The 20547-nt window shown below is 37.3% G+C and overlaps 1 protein-coding gene across 1 annotated transcript in view; it reads right to left on the bottom strand.

Moving 5' to 3' along the window:
• RYR2 (ryanodine receptor 2) overlaps positions 1-20547 on the bottom strand; it is a 437201-nt gene that overhangs the window by 222065 nt on the left and 194589 nt on the right. The window contains exons 13-18 of the mRNA XM_064445463.1: positions 19382-19538; positions 12465-12629; positions 10894-11015; positions 7679-7862; positions 6838-6973; positions 564-659 (exon numbers count right to left, since the gene is read on the bottom strand). Of these exons, the coding sequence (XP_064301533.1) occupies positions 564-659; positions 6838-6973; positions 7679-7862; positions 10894-11015; positions 12465-12629; positions 19382-19538 (860 nt within the window). The remainder of the gene's footprint in view (positions 1-563; positions 660-6837; positions 6974-7678; positions 7863-10893; positions 11016-12464; positions 12630-19381; positions 19539-20547) is intronic.

The raw sequence follows: 20547 nt of genomic DNA, 5'->3' as shown, positions 1-20547 counted from the left end.
GGTGATTAAAAAGGGAACGTGTATGTACCGAGGAGGTGACACTGTCACATGCAAATATACAGGTATTTTCTGAAGGCCTGTCTATTACACATACTCAAGTAGAAAACATGAACTGCCCTACATTACCACTACAGTCCTTCAAGAAGAGACAAATTATATCCATTCCATAAGATTCATGATTATATTTAGTTTGATGCACATCCCGAAGAACATGGAGACTTCCAAAGAGAAGGGAAGGTACTAGAAGTAGAGAGAACGTGACTTACTACAACTGAAACTGTACAACCACTGTTTTGCCAAATGGTTTGTTCACCTGTTATCAAAAGACAACGTTACAACCAGTCAGACAAGGAAAAGGAAAGACTGCCAGAGCTTAAGGTAGAACTACAACTGAAATCAATATATGAAAATGTTACAAATATAAATCTCACTTTATTCATATAATTTACTTTCTCACAGGAAGAACTCTACGATAATTAGACTGGACAAGTATATCACCAATTTTAAATAATGAAAACCTAGTCAAATAAGGAAGTTAAAAAATAAATTTAAAAAAAACATACCAGAAGAGGCTTCTAGTCTTTCTAATCTGCTGATCAACCAATCAAGAGATCCAGAAAATTGAGCACAGTTTTTACGATTCCCTCGAATCAGAGCCGCTATTAGAAAAAGAGAGAGAGAAGGGGGGAAAAAAAGAAACACAATTAAAGTCCATTTAAATTAAAATAATCTTTGTCTTGTCTTTCCAGGAAGAACCCAGTAAGACAGATGCTTAATCTTTAATTATTGATGTTCTTGATTTAAATTTAAATAACATGAGTGATGGTTAGATTTAAGTATAGGAAATACCCTTGGCATCAAATTGACCTTTAAGGTATTTGAATTATTTTGAATGTACAATCACCTCAATAATTCCTCCAAAAATGCTCTACATGAAGGAGCCAATACTGACACCACAAAAGTCAACTGTTAGTGTTGGAGCAAATTTCTGTAAAACAGTATTCTTGTAATGACAGGAAACATATCGGAGAGCAGAATGTGAAGCCAACAACGTAGGTGATGAATGTAAGTTATTTTCTATTGATACAATACCTTTGTTCAAGAATAATAGGAATTAAAACAAGATAGTTATCAAGGAACTGTTTATCATACTTTTGACAGGGCTGTAAGGGAGGAAGTAACTGGTTTGAAACTGTTTCACCCTCATGCTTCAAGCTGAAGATTGAAGTAGACTGAACACATGCACTGACTTGGTGGGTATAACTGACTAGAAACCTCGCTGAACACTGTAGGGACCCAAAAGCCTGCCCTGTCCTGGAATACAGGCATTCACATGTCTGTGCACACACATGAGCTCTCAGAAAAGCATCTGTTCTACTCAAAAAAAAAAAAAAAAAGAGCGAGGCACTAACATTTCTGCATGGTGTGTAAAACAGCAGAAACTGCTTTATTTAAGATTATTTTCCAATTCTGCCAACAAAATATTTCACTCTGAAATTTCTTATGATTATTTTCAGCAGCAGAGACTGTTGGTCCTGCTAAGAAGCAATGGCCTCTTAAAATCAGTCTTATTGCTGCAGAAATTCCCTATATTGTATTGCAAACGTGTTTTTATGCTGTTTCGTCTATAAAAGGTTAAACTTGCAGACTTGTGACATAAACATGAAATGAAACTGTATCTACAGAGGGGAGAAGTAATCTTAGAGTTAGCTGCAAACAAGTCGCTGCACTGACAGTTTTGTCTCGTGAGGAAAGAGACCAAAATCCAATTGCTTCATAGCCAAAACCAAAACCAAACAAAACAATAACAAAAAACCAAAACCAAATAAAGGAACAATAAAAAACCCAAAACCAATACCAAAACCCAACTCCTAACAAGCAAAACAAGCAAAAAAAAACCCCACTATTCTCTTGCTGTATTATATATTAAATCTATACCCTGAAATCGTACATCATTAATTAATTATGACCATAGTAATGTGAAAATACTTGGGAATCATAAGAGGAAGAGCATCTTGTTAAAAGACACCAAGTAAAACCAACGAACACCTGTTTCTCTAAGTGACTTTTTTTATTGATTATAGGCAAGCCATGTAATCACAGAATCATAGAATCCCAGGTGGGAAGGGACCTCAGGGACCATCTAGTCCAACCTTTCTAGGAAGAGCACAGCCTAGACAAGAGGGCCCAGCACCCTGTCCAGATGACTCTTGAAGGTGTCCAATGTGGCCAAGTCAACCCCTTCCCTGGGGAGATCATTCCAATGGTGACTGTCCACACTGTGAAAAATTTCCCTCTGGTGTCCAACTGGAATCTCTCCAAGAGCAACTTGTGTCCATTCCCCCTTGTCCTCTCCATGGGACTCCGTGTAAAAAGGGAGTCTCCGTCTAGTTTGTAGCTACCCCTTAAGTACTGGTACATGGGGATGAGATCCCCTCTGAGCCTCCTTTTCCCAAGGCTGAACAAACCCAGCTCTCCCAGCCTATCCTCGTATGGCAGCTTCCCAGTCCTCGATCATCTTTGTGGCCCTTCTCTGGATGTCTCCAGCCTGTCCACATCCTTTTTGTATAGCGGGGACCAGAACTGTACACAGCACTCCAGGTGTGGCCTGACAAGCGCTGAGTAGAGCGGGATAATGGCTTCTTTATCTCTGCTGGTGATGCCCTTTTTGATGCAACCCAGCATCCTCTTGGCCTTCTTGGCCGCAGCAGCACACTGTTCACTCACGTTGAGCTTCCTGTCCACCAGAACCCCCAGGTCCCTTTCCACAAAGCCGCTCTCCAGCCAGGTGGATCCCAGTCTGTGCTGCACTCCCGCATTATGTTTTCCCAGGTGCAAGACCTTACACTTGTCCTTGTTGAACTTCATAAGGTCCTTGCTGGCCCACTCTTCCAGCCTATCCAGATCTCCCTGCAGAGCAGCTCTCCCTGCTGGAGTGTCTGCTTCCCCACTCAACTTTGTGTCATCAGCAAACTTCATCAGGCTACACTTGATCCCATTACCCAGATCACTTATAAAGATGTTGAATAACACTGGGCCCAATATCGATCCCTGGGGGCCTCCACGTGTGACAGGTTGCCACTTGGAGAAGGAGCTATTTCCCACCACCCTTTGGGTGTGGCCTGTCAGCCAGTTCCCCACCCACTGCACAGACCACTTGTCTAGGCCATAACGCATTAATTTCTCCAGGAGGAGGCTGTGGGGGACCATATCAAAGGCCCTGGAGCCTTTGATTGTGTTTCAGATATGAAAATAAAATGAAGGCAGTAGTAGTTCGCTGCTTAATATGACATTAATAAATTTAATTTCATTAAGAGTAATAAGGAACAGATGGTTTCATAAATGCAGCTAAGCAGAAGTTTGTGAAAGGTTAATATTCAGTGGTTAAAGCTGTGCATTAAATGACACACATAGCCACTTAACATTGAAAATAAAAAATAATATTCAACAGATGTTTCTTATATAGCCCACTACTCTGAACCAGACTAGCATCCAGTTTTAAAGAAATAAAAAAATAAAAACATGATGTGGTGGGTTGATATTAAAGTCACATCGTAACAGGTACTCCTGCGCATCTTCAGTGATACAAAAGGATCAAATACAAACTCAGAGTAATTGTATGTATTTCTGATAAGGGAAGCATGGATGCCTTAGTAGATATGTGGCAACCATTTTAAATTGAAAGAGGTTAGATTTAGATAGGATATAAGGAAGTAATTTTTTAAGATGAAGGTGGTTGCACTAGAAGATCTTTAGAGGTCCCTTGCGACCCAAACCATTCTATGAATCTGTGAATTTTATATGTGATAGTATCAGTCTCAGCTCAGAGTCTGTAAATGCCTCCATTCTCATCACTGTGAAATATATCACAATGTCAAAGACACGACAAAAGCCATGAATTGTGGCATCACAGTTTACTTCTATTTATGTGCAGACTCAAAACCAAAGTACTGTTTGTTGAAGCAAGACTGAGCAAGCGTTACCCATTTGTCATCCATGCAATCACTCTGCAGCTCCAACTTATTAAAAACAGAGCAACGTACAAATTCATTATAGCCAGATCAAAGCCAGGCTTCTTAAGCATTAGCTGCCAGAAGATAATGTAGTTACAGAAGTAACGTAAGGGGCTGGAGGGGCACGGAGACTGGGAAGTAAAAAAAACCTGGTGCCCTATTCTTCTCACTACAAGTCCATGGAAACAATACTTGGTACAGCACAAGTAGGCTCTTTTAGAAGGTATTTTCTGACCTTGTCAATTGGAAATGTCAGACTTCTACAAAAATGATTCAGCAATCAAACCTCTATTTCCTCTGGTCTATGCAAGCTGTGCTTAATGTAACAAGATAAAACAAACTAAACTGTTACAAAAACAAAGCACAACAAGAACACCATTGTTGCAAACTACTCTTAGCTGAAACCAAAGCAGTCTGATGTATCTGAAGTTCCAGTCCTGCTTTTGACCCACATGCTGGCTGACTCACTTGTCACTGTGCTGCAAGTTACAGCACTGGAGAGAGGTATGTAGGGGGTGTATTTAGTTTAAAACTATAAAGGCCATGGAAATCAAAACCTTTAAAATTATCTCATAATGATAATAAAATCTAGGAATCCAATGATAGAAAATGCCACTTTCGGTCACCCTTCCACCCTGTGCTTATGCATCATGCTACAATCTTCAACTACATGGAGGTGGTAGATCTCAGCAACTCCTCGACCAGAATCACAGCCACAAGAACCGCCTTGTACTCTAACAGTCCATGGCAAGAACAGTGACAGCAGCCACTGTTCAGCTAGCTTTTCCCTTGATTTCTAGAACAAAGGAGAGGGTTTCTGGTTGTCTCAATGATACTTACTGTGTCAACTTCTTTGTACTCTGACAGAAAGGTAGTGGGCCAGACAGAAGCACCTCATTGGTTTTATCAAGGGCTGTGCACCAAATGCTGGTTTATCCTTTTATTCCCCCCAAGACTTTCTTCTTCAGGAGTACAAAATGATGAACCTACTTTGGTTATGGAAAAGCTTTGTAACAGTACTATATACAGAACCCCTGTCTCAGTTGTCTCACTTCACTGTTGGGTAGTAAGGAGAGTTTATGTGAAGTGAGGCATGCCATTAAAATTTCATTTTCTGTGCCTCTGAATTGGGAGGAATGCAAGTTTTCAGTATGCCTTGCACACACGAAATGCTGCTGAAGAAAGGTCACATCCTACAGCCCTTAATTTGGGAACTAGCATTGGTAGAGTCTTCTTACCTACATTTCTCTCTGTATCTGTTCCTCTGAGTATATGGGAGATAATAACTTCTATTTGCCTTATTACAGAAGTTTCCAACAGAATGCTTATTAATAGTTCTAATTATTCAGATCACTAATAAATGGCACAAAAGAACTCCAAGATAATAGCTTTGTTATCCAAACATTAATTAAAAGGTTTACAATAAATAAGGTTCAATGCCACACACTGAGTAGCAAAGAGAAAACTAAGTATTATAAGTACCAATAATAAATGAGCACTAAATAAGGAATGGGTCCTACAGAAAAACTAGTATGTGATCATATTTCACAATGCATACCCACAGAAGAGGCTTATTATATACACTATGTTCATCCGGGCACTTCCTAACCACTTGTCTTGCTTTGTTTTACAAACCAGATATTCAGTTGTGGAGTTTTTAATGGAATTGATGTATAACATAACATTACTTGTATAACTTTTCAGTACCACATTTCTCAGGAGTGAGATTTCATGGGTATTAATGATAAATGAAGTGCTTTATCTTTTACTAGAAAGTAAGATAATAATCCTGCATGAAGACTTTGCCCAAACACGTGCAAGTTCAAAGGCAAGGAGGCCCTCACATTAGAGCTGGTGTGTAACAGAAAGAAAGCAGCATAGGCACAAGTGTGCAGCCTGCACAAAGGACTGCTTAATAGTGGGGACACATTACTGTCCTCAGTCACTTAAGGTGAATGTTAACATTATTATTTAGGCTTACTTATGGCACTGAGAAAACCTGATGACAGAGGAGGAAGGAATTGGTCTCTGAGGCAGCACAGTTTCCTTTTGTAGACAATTAATAACTCAGCAGGAGTGAATATGCAGGCAGCTATAGTAGTGGATTAATAACCCTATATAATGAGTCATAGTAGAGCATAAATAAGAAATGCAATTCAAATTTGTGAGAAAACAAATCAGGCAATTAAATGCTACTACCTAAACAGAAATTCGACTGGGACACCGACACCTTAGATACCTACAGAAGGCATTATGAGAGTTTCAGTGACTGCAGGTGGAAAAGACCTTTGTGACATACTACATCTAAAAGAGTGTATCTTTCCATGGCATGCGGTATCCTCATATAATGCTACAGTCACTGGTCATTACTGACTAATAAGAGAGGTCTTGGTTATAGAAGCTTTAGGTTTATATTGCAATTCTGCAGCCAGACGTGTGAAAAATCACAGACTTCTACAAAACTGACCACAATGTCATGGCTCCTTAACACAGGAATGACGTATTTACATATATTTTTTTCATAGATTTTTGGGCAGTATACAAGATACATCAATAATATGTAAAAGCAACCTTTCATTTAATTGAAGTCATGTTATTTATCATAATAACTATTATTAGAAAAATCACATTATTTCAGTGCTTTCTCTCTATTTTATTCTTAACCACATGCAAGGACCTGGAAATGCAAAAATCTTGTTTACTCTGTATCCTAAATTTCTACACAGTGGAAAGTCTTCTATACTAAAACAGGTACATGGATTTTTTTTTCATCTGAGTATTATTTTGAGCTAATACAATCAAAGTAATCTATAATATGTCTTACCTAGTAATTCATATAAAGAATTCAGAATAGATTTCCATGCTTCTCCAGCTTCCTTCCCAGCTACATCTGCAAAATGAGCTGCACTACTGTATACATTCAAGCGATCAATACATTCAAGAACAAGGTTGATCATACCCTAAAAAATGGAAAGGCTCAGATTGTCAGAGAAAAAAAAAAAGTATTGTTTAGGTGCAAACACATAAGATTTTCAGAAATCTAAGAAAAACAAAACATGAAAGGCAGCATATGCAACACCAAGAATATGTACATGGAATCAGACAAGTCAAACAAGTAATCCCTATGGAAAAGTTTTCCTTGACTGTGATAATAAAAATTTACCATTTAGAATGGTCAAAATAAACCAAAAAATAAATAGTATTCCTGACATAATTTTAGGCAAGTTTCTATTCTAGAAGGCATTCAAGCATCTGCCTAATTATAGGCAACTATCACTATTGGAGAAATAACAGACAACATTAAATAAAAGACAAAGCAGAACTAAACAAAAACATCCTTCTGCATCAAGAGATTAAACTATAACAGAAGAAACTAATTCACACGAGGAGTAAATTATGGTTAGAATCCAGGGCACAAGGTCACATGAATATCTATTTTTTTAAAAAAAAGGAAAAGGAAGTAAGGTCTTAAGTGTATTTCTTTAATTATACAAGAAAATTAAGAGATCTAAAGAGATTATAAATGTAGCAAATAGTTTGACTCTTACAGGACCAAAAAAAAAAACCACCACGGCAAGCAGATAAGACATCAATGCTACAGACACTGAGAGAGAATACTTGCAGACAACATGGTGGAAAATCAGGAGTAAAACTGAGTGAAGTACCTCTTCCTGGAAGAGGTTCTGGCGATTCTTCAGTGCTCGGAGCCTGTTTTGTTTGTCTTCATGCTCCAAATGTTCATCTGGGGGGTGAAAGTAGCCAATCAAGTCCTGAAGGCTCAGACTGACTGACTCAATAGGCAAATCGACGGTGGAAGACTTCACTTTCTTGCTGAGAGCATCAAGGCCCCTACAATAAGATGCAAAGTGTCCTGATATTGGAAATTAATGTAATTGTTTAAACCGTTTTTTGGTTTAAAAGCAAAGTTTGTTTAGATGTCAAAGCTCCATTCATTTTCTGACAGCTATGTAACTTCTCAACAATGATTTACGTCTGCCCCATTCTCCACTTAATGATCCACTGCTCTCTTCCTAAGAGAAGGAGGAAGCATCAAAAATGTTGCTTCCTTTAAATACTTTTGAAATCCAGAAAACACATTACAATACCCTACCTATGCATTTAGCAGTATCAGAGACAGACCAAAAGGTAAGAAATAATATTGTAAACCCATTCAAAGCATCATGAGACTGGAATGGGCAGAAGTCCATTGATCAGTCCTATGGTGCTGAATAGAACCCAGCTAGTCCATACAGGCTCTTCAGGTGTGCGTCTAACCTGTTCTTAAACCATCTTCAGTGCTGGAAGATGCAGCTCTTCCACACACCCTGTCCCGGCACTTCATTAGCCTTTTTGTTTCCCTGATACACAATTCAAGTCTGGCCTTGCTGTAGTCTGTGGCCATCATCTAGAAGTGGGGGGCAGACCACTCTCATGCATGTTGCACATGCTCCTTGCTTAGCTGAATCCCCGACAAACCCCACAATCCAATTTTACCTCAGCACTGTGCTTTCCGGACCCCTAATATACCCTTCTCCTCCATTTAACTCTCATCTTTCTTGAGCTGCAGGTGTTGCAGCTGAGTGCTCACCCACAACATGTAGCAAGTGGAAGGCAAAGGTCTTCCCTTGCCCCTCCCCAGCTCCCCTCAGGAAGGCGGTGGTGGGCAGGGGCAGGGCAGCAGGCCTGCCCCAGCTGCAGGAGGTCCACCAGAACTCCCTGGAAGGAGCAGGAGGGGCCATTAGGGGAAAAGAAACCAGGGGAGGTGAGGGCCTGTGAACACAGCGCCCATGCCCAGAGGGGAGGGAAAGATCCGGAGGATCCTGAAACTCTGCAGGAGCCAGCCAGGGCATGAAGCGCTGGGAGAGGAGCAGCTCTGGGAGGGGAGCAGCCGAGAAGGGAGGGGCCCACCCTGCTGGCACACAGCATGGCAGAGCAGAAGGAGGGGGCTTATTCGACACAATTTCTCTTTTGACTCATTCTCAAGTCTGCCATTGTAAAAAGGGGTTTTTGCTAGCGTATTTTTGAGTAAAACCCAGCTATGTAGTAAAGAGGTCCTTTTTTTGTTCACCAACACTCCATTTATGCTTCAGCTGGCAGTGGAGCCCACCAGGTCCACACAGGCACCCTCCCAGCCCTGCACTCATCTCCCTCTTTGCTTTCATAAGAGGCACCAAAGATCCCAGGCAACCTGACCCATGACCACCCTCGCCAGTCCTCTCTCCCAAGCTGCACAGCACCCTGATTCCTCTCCAGGCCACGATATGGAGCAGAAGCCCCATTTTACACTCTGCTTTTTGCTGGATTAAGACAACGCTGATATGGGGGTGTGCGGTGGGACAGACAGGGGAGAATGGTTTTTGGTTGGCTGGTAGGTTTGGGGTGTTTTGGTTTTGGTTGTTTGTTTGGTTTTTTTAACTGACATGTCACTGTATTTTCATCTCAAATGGTGAACTAGTGCTGGAAAACCACATTTAGGAAACATTATGAATTCAGTATGAATCTTTACTGCTGAAGAATAAATAACGCTATGTTTCAAAAAGATGATAGCTACGAAAGTTATCTTTAAAACATTTTTATTGTGAACATATAATCTGAAGGGCATTTTTTCTACTGACTTCATGGGGAAGAACTGGGGCACACATTTATAAGGATAATTTTGTTCCTCTCCAGTTCAGCTGTTTCTTCTTGGAATAACATCCTGCCAAAACTAAATAGTTAAATACTACCTTGGACTCCCTGTGCACTCTGCAAAAATCTCCACTGTAATTTAGCAGTACTTTGATTTGTGAAACCTTATCATTAAATTGCCTTTATCTGTCCTTATCTTTTATGGCTTTCTTAGAAGCCAATGTATTATTCTTAGAAGAAAATGTATTCTTTACAAAGCGACCTAGGGCTTGCATTTCTCTTGTATTTTAAATGTCATATAGTAGGAAATTCTCCTGACAGGTGTTTTTCTCTGTTATTATTTCAGTACCTGGGTAAATGTTTCTCAACAAACTGACATGTCTCTGTCTTCAGCTGTGCACTGATTTAGGACATGGTTGGTTCAGGTCACCACCTCCCAAATTTTCTTCTCTTGTGACAAATAAGTTTCTATGAAATCGTTACCATTCCACATAGTCTTATGGCATATCACCCTTTTTCTAATGCCAGCTACACTGAGGAGAGGGGCCTTTCATCACCTACTGAAGTCACAGACATTTGAGAATTAGCATTTTGTTTGTGTTATTTAGGAGGACATTTGGAGTAGGAAGATAAATGCAAATTGCATAAATCTGGCAGTATTTTTAAATGGCTAAAATACTATAAAATAAAATATTTTACCTGTTGCAAAATACTAAAGAAACAAGTAGCATTAAAAGGGAACAAATAAGGAAAGTGTAATGGGAGGGTAGAAAAAATAGTAATTTCATACGTTTAAGAAAAACTTTTTCTTGACACTATGAACTTCTTCGGTATATTTGTGTCTTGTACAAGTCTGTAGTTATACAGTTATCTCCTTCTTCCAGGTTTTTAAAGAAACAGCACTTTTAAAACCATACTTAGAAAAGAAAGTACTAAATGATGCATCGCATGACTTAGAGCAAATTTTGGCAAGCAAAATTCTCTCTTTTATGGTTTGTTTGCATTTTTGGTATGTTTATACATTCAAATCAAGGTTGGACAATAAAGTAATATTAGAAGATAGAGGAAAGAAACTGACCAATGCCTCCCAAGGTACATCTCTGCAGATAACACAAAGAATTGGCATAAAGTCTGGTTTGAGAAGTATTCATCTGTTTTTTTCTGAGGACTAAATTGTTCACTGTTGTGTTAATGGCCACTTTGAGGAAAACAAAAAAAGAAAAGGGGTGAAAAGATAATTTTAAAAGCACACCTTATAAACCTATTGAAAAGGAAGACTGTACTACGGATGACACGTGCTGTACGGGATTCTTCATTCTGAGATCTGGACAATGTTAAACCATCATCCATGTGACCTTCATGATGCATTATTGCCTGCAATACAAAAATTTTAAAAAATCACTGAGAAATGAATTATTCACAAATAAGTACAAAAACTCACATAGTAAGGCAGTTCAGAAATGATGAAGTCACACACAAAAAATTTAATTAAAAACAGATAATCCTATGCTTTAATTCCTCATGTCCAAGGACACATTTGTGCAATAATAATCTCAAAGCCACAGATTCTGTAAACAATATACTTTATTAAAAAAAGTCTAAGGATTTTTGCTTGTTGTTTGGTTTTGTCAATCATAAAAAGAGTTTCCGTAAAGAGCAGCAGGTCCCTAAACTACAAAATCAAACTGGGTATTCTTTACTGGTCCTGATTTCCAAGAATGTTACTGGCCTTCTTTTCTGACTATGCCTTGAGTCACTACCGTTAACTTCAAGTTTTTCATGTTTAGTTATGCCTCTGAAAGTATTCAGTCTAATATACATAAGTATTTTAAACTATTTCAGGTAAAAATGTTTCTTTCATACACACAAACTATTTAGATTACTTACATTACTACATTATTCCATAATGTATCTTATTTTCAATTATGTATTACAAGTCCTATAAATTATATGAGTATTATTAGTAGTAAAATTTTACTTGTATATAAACACTGTTTCCTATATATATTATTTTTATATAAAATATTTCTAGAATATATGTGTAGATATACACACATATGATACAGGCAAACTTTATATATGTATAAATAGAAAATTTTAAGGCATGACCATCCAGGTATACCAGGCGTTGATCTAGCTTTGTCGTTCTGGCATGTAAAACAGTAATAGAAAATACTAAGGTGTGGATAAACATCACATTTTATTTTACTTTATTTTTTAAAAGAAGGCTAAAACATTTTCTCCTTGTTGAGAAATAATTTCCTCCACAGTTATACATTTACAGTGAACACTAACACAAATGTAGCTTCTCGAAGATGTGTTTATGTATACTTTATTATGCTGAGCTAGCATCCTGCTTGGCCATGCTTATTCTTTAAAAGAAGGAATCCCTCAGGGGGCAAGACTTGAATGTTCCAGCCCAAACGGTAATACGCTCACCACGTGGAAAGATAAGACTTTGAACTAAAAGCCTCCTTAATCTAAACTACAGCATTTTGAAGAAAGGAGTTCTAGCATATTCTACAGGCTAATACTAATATTTTAGTTTGACAAACAGTATATCCAGATTTATCAGTGTTTGTGGATTAATGTCTATAGGCCAACACAATGCACTTGGTTTGGCTTTCAGTTTAAGAATTCAGTACATCATGTCACTTTTCAATGTGTGACCGAAAAAAAGAAAAAAAATTTCACAATGAAAAAAAGACATGCTTAAAATATTTGAAACCCAGAAATTTGCTGTCTCCTGTAGTTCCCTTCATTTTCACCCCCTGCCCTATCAGACTGTGACTGAACGAAATGCATTCCTATTTACAGTCTTACCTTCCGCTGCACAGAACCCATTCTTACTGACTTTGCATCAGCAGACTGGTACGTGAGCCATAAGCCTGTATCTACATGTTGTATGAAGCATATTGAATCGCCATATTTTATTTCAGGTGCTCCCATTCCATCCACCTCTTTTCTTGTCCCTATGTCCAACTTTTCCTGAAGAAGAAGAAGAAAAAACATATACAAGAAAAATAACCAACTTGTTAATATTTGTGTAATATATTGAATACTAGGCAATTGTCCAGAACAGGACCTGATTCAAGATCCCTCTTTAATGAAACAATTAAAAAGTGGCAAAAGTGTAACTTCTTGTTAAATATTTAGCCAAAAGATGGAGAGAGAGAGATCCCATCTACACAAAAATCTAGCTTATTACACTAGGAAAGCAAGGAATATTCATTTCACCTGCCTAGGAAAGAACTAGGATCATAATAGAGCATCCATGTCATTACTGAAACATAAAAGCTTACAAAATGAAACCAAATTAATTGAATCCCCTAGCTGAACCAGGCATTAACCTCCAAAAGCTTTTTCTTGGGGATTTTTTCCACACATCACCCCAGCCTGGAAAAGATGAGTACCTCCCTACAATTGATTTCCAGCTGTCACAGAGAGATGGTCTTTAACTGGTCACTGCCCATTACTGCCCAACAATGAGCTCAGTATTTCCTTAGAAAAGAAATCCATTTCTGTGTGTTTCTGACTCGCCTATTGACATGCCATAAAAGAATGGCCTGACCATGCATCAGTCCAGCTGGCATCCTATACAGACATTGCAGTTGTTTCATGAGAGAAAATTTAGTATCCCCCAAAATACTATAGTTTGTACCTGTAATTTGAAGCGTTCTCCAACACCTAGCTTGTCTAAGAACCAACTCCTTCCCCACAGACATCTGGTTGTAAGACAAACAGCCTATGCACTCTGGTTCATGGCAGATCATCCATTTAACATCTCCAAAAGCATATAGTTCAACTGACTGATATATCTCATGTGTGCCTGCACTACTTGTTAAATCCAGCGAGAAGCACAGCAAAAACATGTTACAAAAAATCAGTATGTATCTTGTTAACTGTAGGAAGGATGTTAACATAGTTGTGCCCAGTACTTCTCAGGGGACTTTGACCTCCTTCACTGCAAGTTCCTGAGGCTTTCGCCACTAGCTCCATTTCAGACAAAAAAACTTCTCCACTGAGAGTAACCAAAACCACTTTGACTCTTTAGTTCTGATTCATGTGATCAAGTTATTGATATAGTAACTATTCATCCTTCTTCTGGGAGGAAAGGGAACGCATCAAATTGTTGCAGTTGAAGCTGAGGCAGCTGAGGCTGAGACTACTGTAATATTGCAGTTGTAGTTTTGCTCTCCCTTTCACAACTTCAACAGTGCAGGCAGGTTCACCAGTGCAATAACTCCCTGTATTCTGCTTCTGTATATGATCAGACACGCCCAGATTTTTCACCGCTGTTCAAAAAAAGAAAAAAACAAACAAACAAACAAAAAATCATCTGTGCAAATTGCAGGCCTATCTTGGGCCATACATTCAGGGTGCAGGATGATCCTCTTAACAAAATACAGGTTCAACCTTCTCTGCTTCTCCTGATCAGCAGTAGGGGACAAGCCACTTCCTTCAGTTGCTCAGAGTCAAGTTACAAATAATGAGACAAAAATTTCTCAACGTCCCATCCTACTACAACCAGGAAAGATTAGGAGAATGACTACACTGCACACGTGCCTTGACAATTTGGGAAGACATCTTCACAGTAAAAGATGACAACGACTGGGTTTTGAAAGGAAAAGAAAACAATCTCTAATGTATTACAGGATTTTAAAAAGCATTTATTAAGTAAAGGGAGATGTCATGTAACTAGTTTTTCACCCTACAATTATGAATGCATTTTGAAGCACTTTTAAAAAAATAATTATTTAATTAATACTTAGGTGAAATTCTTATTGCTGCTTTTCATAACATTAAGCTTCCAGATGTAATATATTCATCAATTCAGATTATTGAACTGTTTCTGCATACAGATGTTAATTTCACTATCTTGTAAATGCCTGATTTCTTAAGTGCTGAAATTCTTATTAAAATCTTGTCCATTGATACATGGTAATAATTGATTTATTAATACATCTGATGCTGATCCAGGAGTTATTGCTTGCTTCTATCTCATTATTGATTCATTATTTTGGTCATTTCTTTTCTCTAAATGTTGTATTCAATTCTTGTATTCAATTCAAAAGCTAACACAAACAACCTGAATGTAATAATAGTTGGAAATTGAAAAGCTACTTATAATGGGACATTGCACACAAATGATGATACAGGAAAAACTAAATTAGGTCCAGCTATCATATGAAGAAATGACAGCCTGATTTCAAGCTCTAGTCTTTTGAATTATCTTCATAACTAGAAGATACTGTGAACCTGTGTGAACATACTGTGTTTTTACATTGTAAGATTTTCTTTTTTTCCAAGTCTTCCTCCTCACAACCAACTTCTTAGGACATGAATATATGAACTCACAAATTTTCTATTAAATCTCTGTCAAAAAATAAAGGATTATTAATTTAAAATGTTATTCCATACTTTCTTTCAAGTCTACCAACTATAACAGAAATTGAAGGGGTTTGATATTGCAATCTTCATTCCAATTAGAATTAACATTAAATTTACTTAGCACAAAAACTGCAGTGCCAACAATTTGCCAGACAAGATCACTGTCCTCACCTACGTAAGTACACTGACAGTTCCGCCTGTAAGTTTAGAGCCCAGACTGAATTCAGTCACATTCAGTTGAGCTTTTTCCTGCAAATAAACACAGCAGCCAGGAAAACATACAGTAAAAGTTGGATTGAATATAGGTGAGAGGATGGAAAGCTAGGGGATGGTGTGGGGGCAGCAGGCATTAGAGCATTCATCTGGGAACTTCAAGGCACTGGGCTTTTTTGGGGGAGTGAAGAGGAACCACAAATTGTTTACAAAGGGGAAGATTTGAATGGAGTGCTGGATTCATGCCCATAAACAGCAGATAGTTGAGAAAGTACGTATAATGAATCAATCTCATTATCTACTGTAAAATAGTTCAGCAGTGAAAATCATGATCTGAAAAACATCAGAAATCACCATCTTACCATTTAGTAATTGCATATTGGTATAGACATTACGTGATGCAGGTTTCCAGCCACTACACTCTTACCATAACCTGTCATTTCATGGCCATCTGCTACTTCTTCCTACAGCATATTTACAAAGAAAAGCTTCAGATTTATTTGCAGTCTAGGCCCATTCTCAGACCATCAACTTTTTCTAAACAAAGATCAAACGTCTTGATTCATTACACTGGAACAAACACAAACAACTGGTTTTTGCCACAGTCTGTAAGCCACCTCAGTAATGCAAAGCAACAACAATGCATCGGAAATTAACAGGTTTATTGAAAATTATGCCAGATTTCCCCCAGAAGGATGTGCTCCTTATAAACAATTTTTATTCCATGCATACAAGAATTCAAGCCAATATTCCTACATTTTTGTGCGCTAAATGCACAACACAATTTTAAATGGTTTTATCTTAACGTTGAAAAAAATTATTCTATGAAGCGTAGCCTTAAACGTGTTATTTCACTCTAATGTGTCTGTTTAGTTTCTTATAACACTGCAAAAAGGATTCCCATGATTAAGACCTGTTCTTTCAATTTTATCTCTTGTCATCTGACGTAACCTATACCTCCTGTGGCACACCTTCAGGACTGACATTCTGGCAGATCTCACTGTCTGGAAGAAGCTAATCCACGACTACTTTTTAAGCTGACACTCATCTATTTCCTATTAAATTTTATTAAAGAACAGGTGAAGATATATAAATACAGGCCATAAAATTGTATTAAAATTGATGTCTTTCTGTCCACTGGAAAAGACTGCGGACAGGAAAAGCAGACTTTATACAGAATGTATAAACATATCTGAAGTAGGAAAATTAACTTTTCTCAGTGGAAGAGTGATATTAAGCTAATAGTTTTTATCAAAAAGAATCAATTTTTAGCAAATGCAAGAGATAAAAATCCATAGAAGTTAATCACCACAAAGCCAAGTCTATAAAAGAGTCATATATTTGGGGAATAAATTGTAGGTATCTGTGGCATCCTGTGCTGGGAGAACCAAGACTACAAGAGAGTAAAAAAGAATTTTCTGAATTTCAGGTGCTTGGAAGGCTAATATAATTGTCATTTATGATAATTACCAGGTTAATAGATAATAACCAGAGCATAAAGCCCAATTACCAGAAGGAAAAAAAAAAAAAAAAAAGAAGATATTGTTAGCTCTTCTGAATATCCGTATCTTCTGAGTGCTGTTTGGCTTGTGATGTTTTTAAGCTTTCACATTCCTTTATTTTGCTGAGATATTTAAAGAATTTTAACACAAGAAAATTCTGATCTAATTTTTCAACTTCTGTGCCAGAATGTTGTGTTTTGGCAAAAGAAAAAAAGCCCAACAGTTCATATGTGTGTATATATATGTGTGTGCACTACTCTGAGCATCTGAGAAAAGTATTATAGTTCATGTAAGATATCTTATAAAAAACTTCAGTCCTCTTCAGCTTATTTTTTTAAATGCACTACTGACAAGCTAATGTGTTTAAAATTATGAGTAAAGCCCTCGCAAATAATGTTAAAAACAACAATAAATGTTGAACATTTATACTTGCATCTGAATCTTCACATTTACAGGGGACACATTTTTAATATTTTCTCTGCAACTATGAGAGCTGCTTTTCATTTGGATATTGAAATTACCACCTACTCACATGCCTGAAAGAACCAAGTCTTTAACACTGCAAATAAGGGTATTCTTCCCTCATACCTGTTTTTGTGTATTTAGAGCTAATTTATCTATAGCACAACAAGTGGGATCTTCACAACTCTTCCTTCCACTGCTTGACAGGTAGTAGAAGGAAGACTTATGACTGTTGCAAAAAGAAGGACTGAAATTGCTATAAGAAAGATCTAGCCACATGACACATTCCCACTATTAAAGCTCTGTATTCAATAGAGAATATTAGGGGCTGCCTCTTATCCGGGAATAATTATTTTGGGCCAACTGCATACAACAGCACAAGTGAAGGGTTGGTGTCCATACACGCTTGGAGGAAAATAGACCCCTAAAACTGCTTACCTTCTCTACAGAAACCTTTCTAGGACTGCTATAATTTTGAAATATTTGTTTAACACGCTTTTCCAGAGAGGGAAGGCACCCAGAAATTTTTTAATGCCTGTATCCTAATAGAGGGCAACGTACACTTTAGTAAGTCCTAAGCAGGAGACTGGATTCATCCTCAGCAATGAAGAGCAAACCATATACTCCTCCCCTGTGGCATCTCCATAATTCCTTCCAAATATATCTTTAGTGAAAATCAATGTTGATATTCACAAAATTAACATCAAATATGATCTGCCACACTTCCAATTTCTTTGAAAATCCATATTTAAATATCAGTAAGATTATATCTGTCTGATAAGCATATAGACCACTCTTAAAATACTCTCATGATGCTTCAAGAATTGACTACCAGAACATGTTTCTACATGCCCCAAAGCCTTTTATCTCTGCTTTGCTCAGCATAGAAGAGATTTGGTCATTTAAAAACAACTAAATAAAAAAATTTTAACTTTTTATTTTGAGCATGGTACAACAAAACCACTTCAAAAGATAAATCTTCAAAATACTTCCAAATAAGTCTTCCAAACATGGGTTTAAAAAAAAAACAAACCACCAAAAAGACCCCAACAACATTGTCTAATCTCCAAAACAAATGTGCGTATGCTACTTCAAAAACAGAGATCAACCTGCTTCTCCATATCAACATAAGGTACTCTCTGTACTGATAACAGGTCTTGCCTTCAAGTATTTTTTGGACTAAATAATCCACCCTTTCTGGAGTAACCCCAACTGAAGACTCCATCCTGAGAATCAGTGAATGAATTATTTTATCTCTTGCTTCAAAGGAGAACTGTTGAGATCTATATTAACTGCAACAGGGACTCCCTAATATATTTGCACTGCGTTTTCTTAAAATATTTAAGTATTTCTATGGCTTTTCTAACTGGTTTAAAAATATGGATCTCAATCACCTAAACTGAAGTCCTTTTTATCAGAGTGCCAAAGTCTATATACCTGCTTTCAGGTATGTATTAATTTCTTATCTTCCCAAGCAGACAAATAATTAAAACTATCTAAAGTGACTGCTACAGGGAAGTTACTGAATAATTCTTTTTATGATTACTATATATTTTAAAAGATAAATTTTAAAAAAGCAACATTATTGTTGGAAAAAATTCAGCAATATCATGCTGCAGGTAAAAAGTCCAAGAAACCATAGGGTATTAAAGAATTTACCATAGTATCATTTCAAACTGTTTACCCACTGTACAAAGTACTGTTCTGAACATGGAAAGCTTACTGAAGGTGTCAAACAAAAATTCAAACCATGGTAACTTTAAATTAGACTACTGTAGAGTAGCAGAAGAAAGAAATACTGATTTTCCAATTTAATTTAAATAACCTACAATACTATAAATTTTCCCATGTCAGCCAACAGATATAAGCAGCAAAGTACCAGTGAAGTTCATCAGAAAAACAAATAAGAAATGAGGAAACTGTTCAAAAGTGGGCAAGCAGTAAATAAATAAAAAAAACCACTCAAACAAACAGCCCAGCAGCATTACCAAATGAGAGTATGATAAAAGAAGCTTTCTATATATTAATTATACTGAGGATTTGCTGGTTTTTTTAAAATCAATTAAAAGGTAGAAGGCTCCAATAATTCACGCAATAGGAAATAGCTAAATCTTATTTCCTAAAGAGATTTGAATTACCACTAGTTACATTAATGCTGCACTGATTCCATACCTTGGAAGACCGGAAACAGAATGCTGTAGATTTTACATCCGCTTTCTCTTTCTCTGTAAGAAGAAGACTCTTGTCATCCAGGAGACTTAAATATTTTCCTGTTGTTATATGTCTTAGTCTGAATGGCTGTCCCCATCTAATGTGGCTGCCACTCCACCTAAGAAAGTTCATAGGAAACATTTGGGTTTTTTAAAACAAAACATAGAGTTTAAGTAGTGACAAAAATATTTTAAAGTGCATTATATTGCCAACTAGTTGGTAAAAGGATAAAATTCTAAATGTTGGATTATCAGCAAGAAAATGGCTACTTTGTGGTTATCTCCTTAAAAGCATTCTAATCAATAATCTTAACCTCTTCCTTTGCACAGGCTGCCTTGGTTCAGACTAAATTCCTCTTGAGAGAAGATACAGACCGCCTACAGAAAAGGAGTCTTCTGCTGTACATAAAGAGCTTAGATCTGCCAGATCCCTCCCCAACACTTCATCTACCAGCAGCCGGGTTTGTTCGCTCTTCCAGAGCACTCTCCTTTCAGCAGTCAGCACAATTTAGGCACACTTTGAAGAGCATGCAAAAAATAAAACAGCAAAATAAGTAGATAAATATATAAATAAAAATCCTCGTAAAATACATTTTAAAAACTATTACGCAAAGACTGCACCAGATCCTTCATGTTCTATAGGATGAAATGAAGGAAGAAAGGGAAAGACTTTCTATCTAAGCTCCCCAAGAACTCCTCAAGCTGAAATACAGGTTGCAGGTTTCTAACTTCTTGTCTGAAACTGAAAAGTCAGCTCTTCTGCTCTTCCTGATTAAATCCTGAAGACAAGTTGGTGTAGGCATTACTAAGGAGGATGCATTTCACAAAGCCTTTTCAGAAGGCTTCTTGAAGGTTCCTTAGACTGGAAAGTTACCACAGCAAGGATGTTTTCCTGGATTTTCACAAAACTTTCTTCAGTGTTATATCTTCAAAAGTTTACACTTTAGATGTGTGTGCACTCTGCTTTTTGGAGAGGAAATCATGTATTTGTGTTTGCAAAATGCCTGTCATAATGGAGTTATGACATACTGCTGAGGTTCTGATGTGCTTCCACAAATACTGGTAATTCTCTATGCCTACTGTGGCTTGAAATGCTTAAAATTATCAACAAGTGTTCACATAATATCA

Source organism: Phalacrocorax carbo, chromosome 3, assembly GCF_963921805.1.
Source record: "Phalacrocorax carbo chromosome 3, bPhaCar2.1, whole genome shotgun sequence".
NCBI classification, from domain to species: Eukaryota; Metazoa; Chordata; class Aves; order Suliformes; family Phalacrocoracidae; genus Phalacrocorax; species Phalacrocorax carbo.
This window is presented reverse-complemented; position numbering and strand designations above follow the sequence as displayed.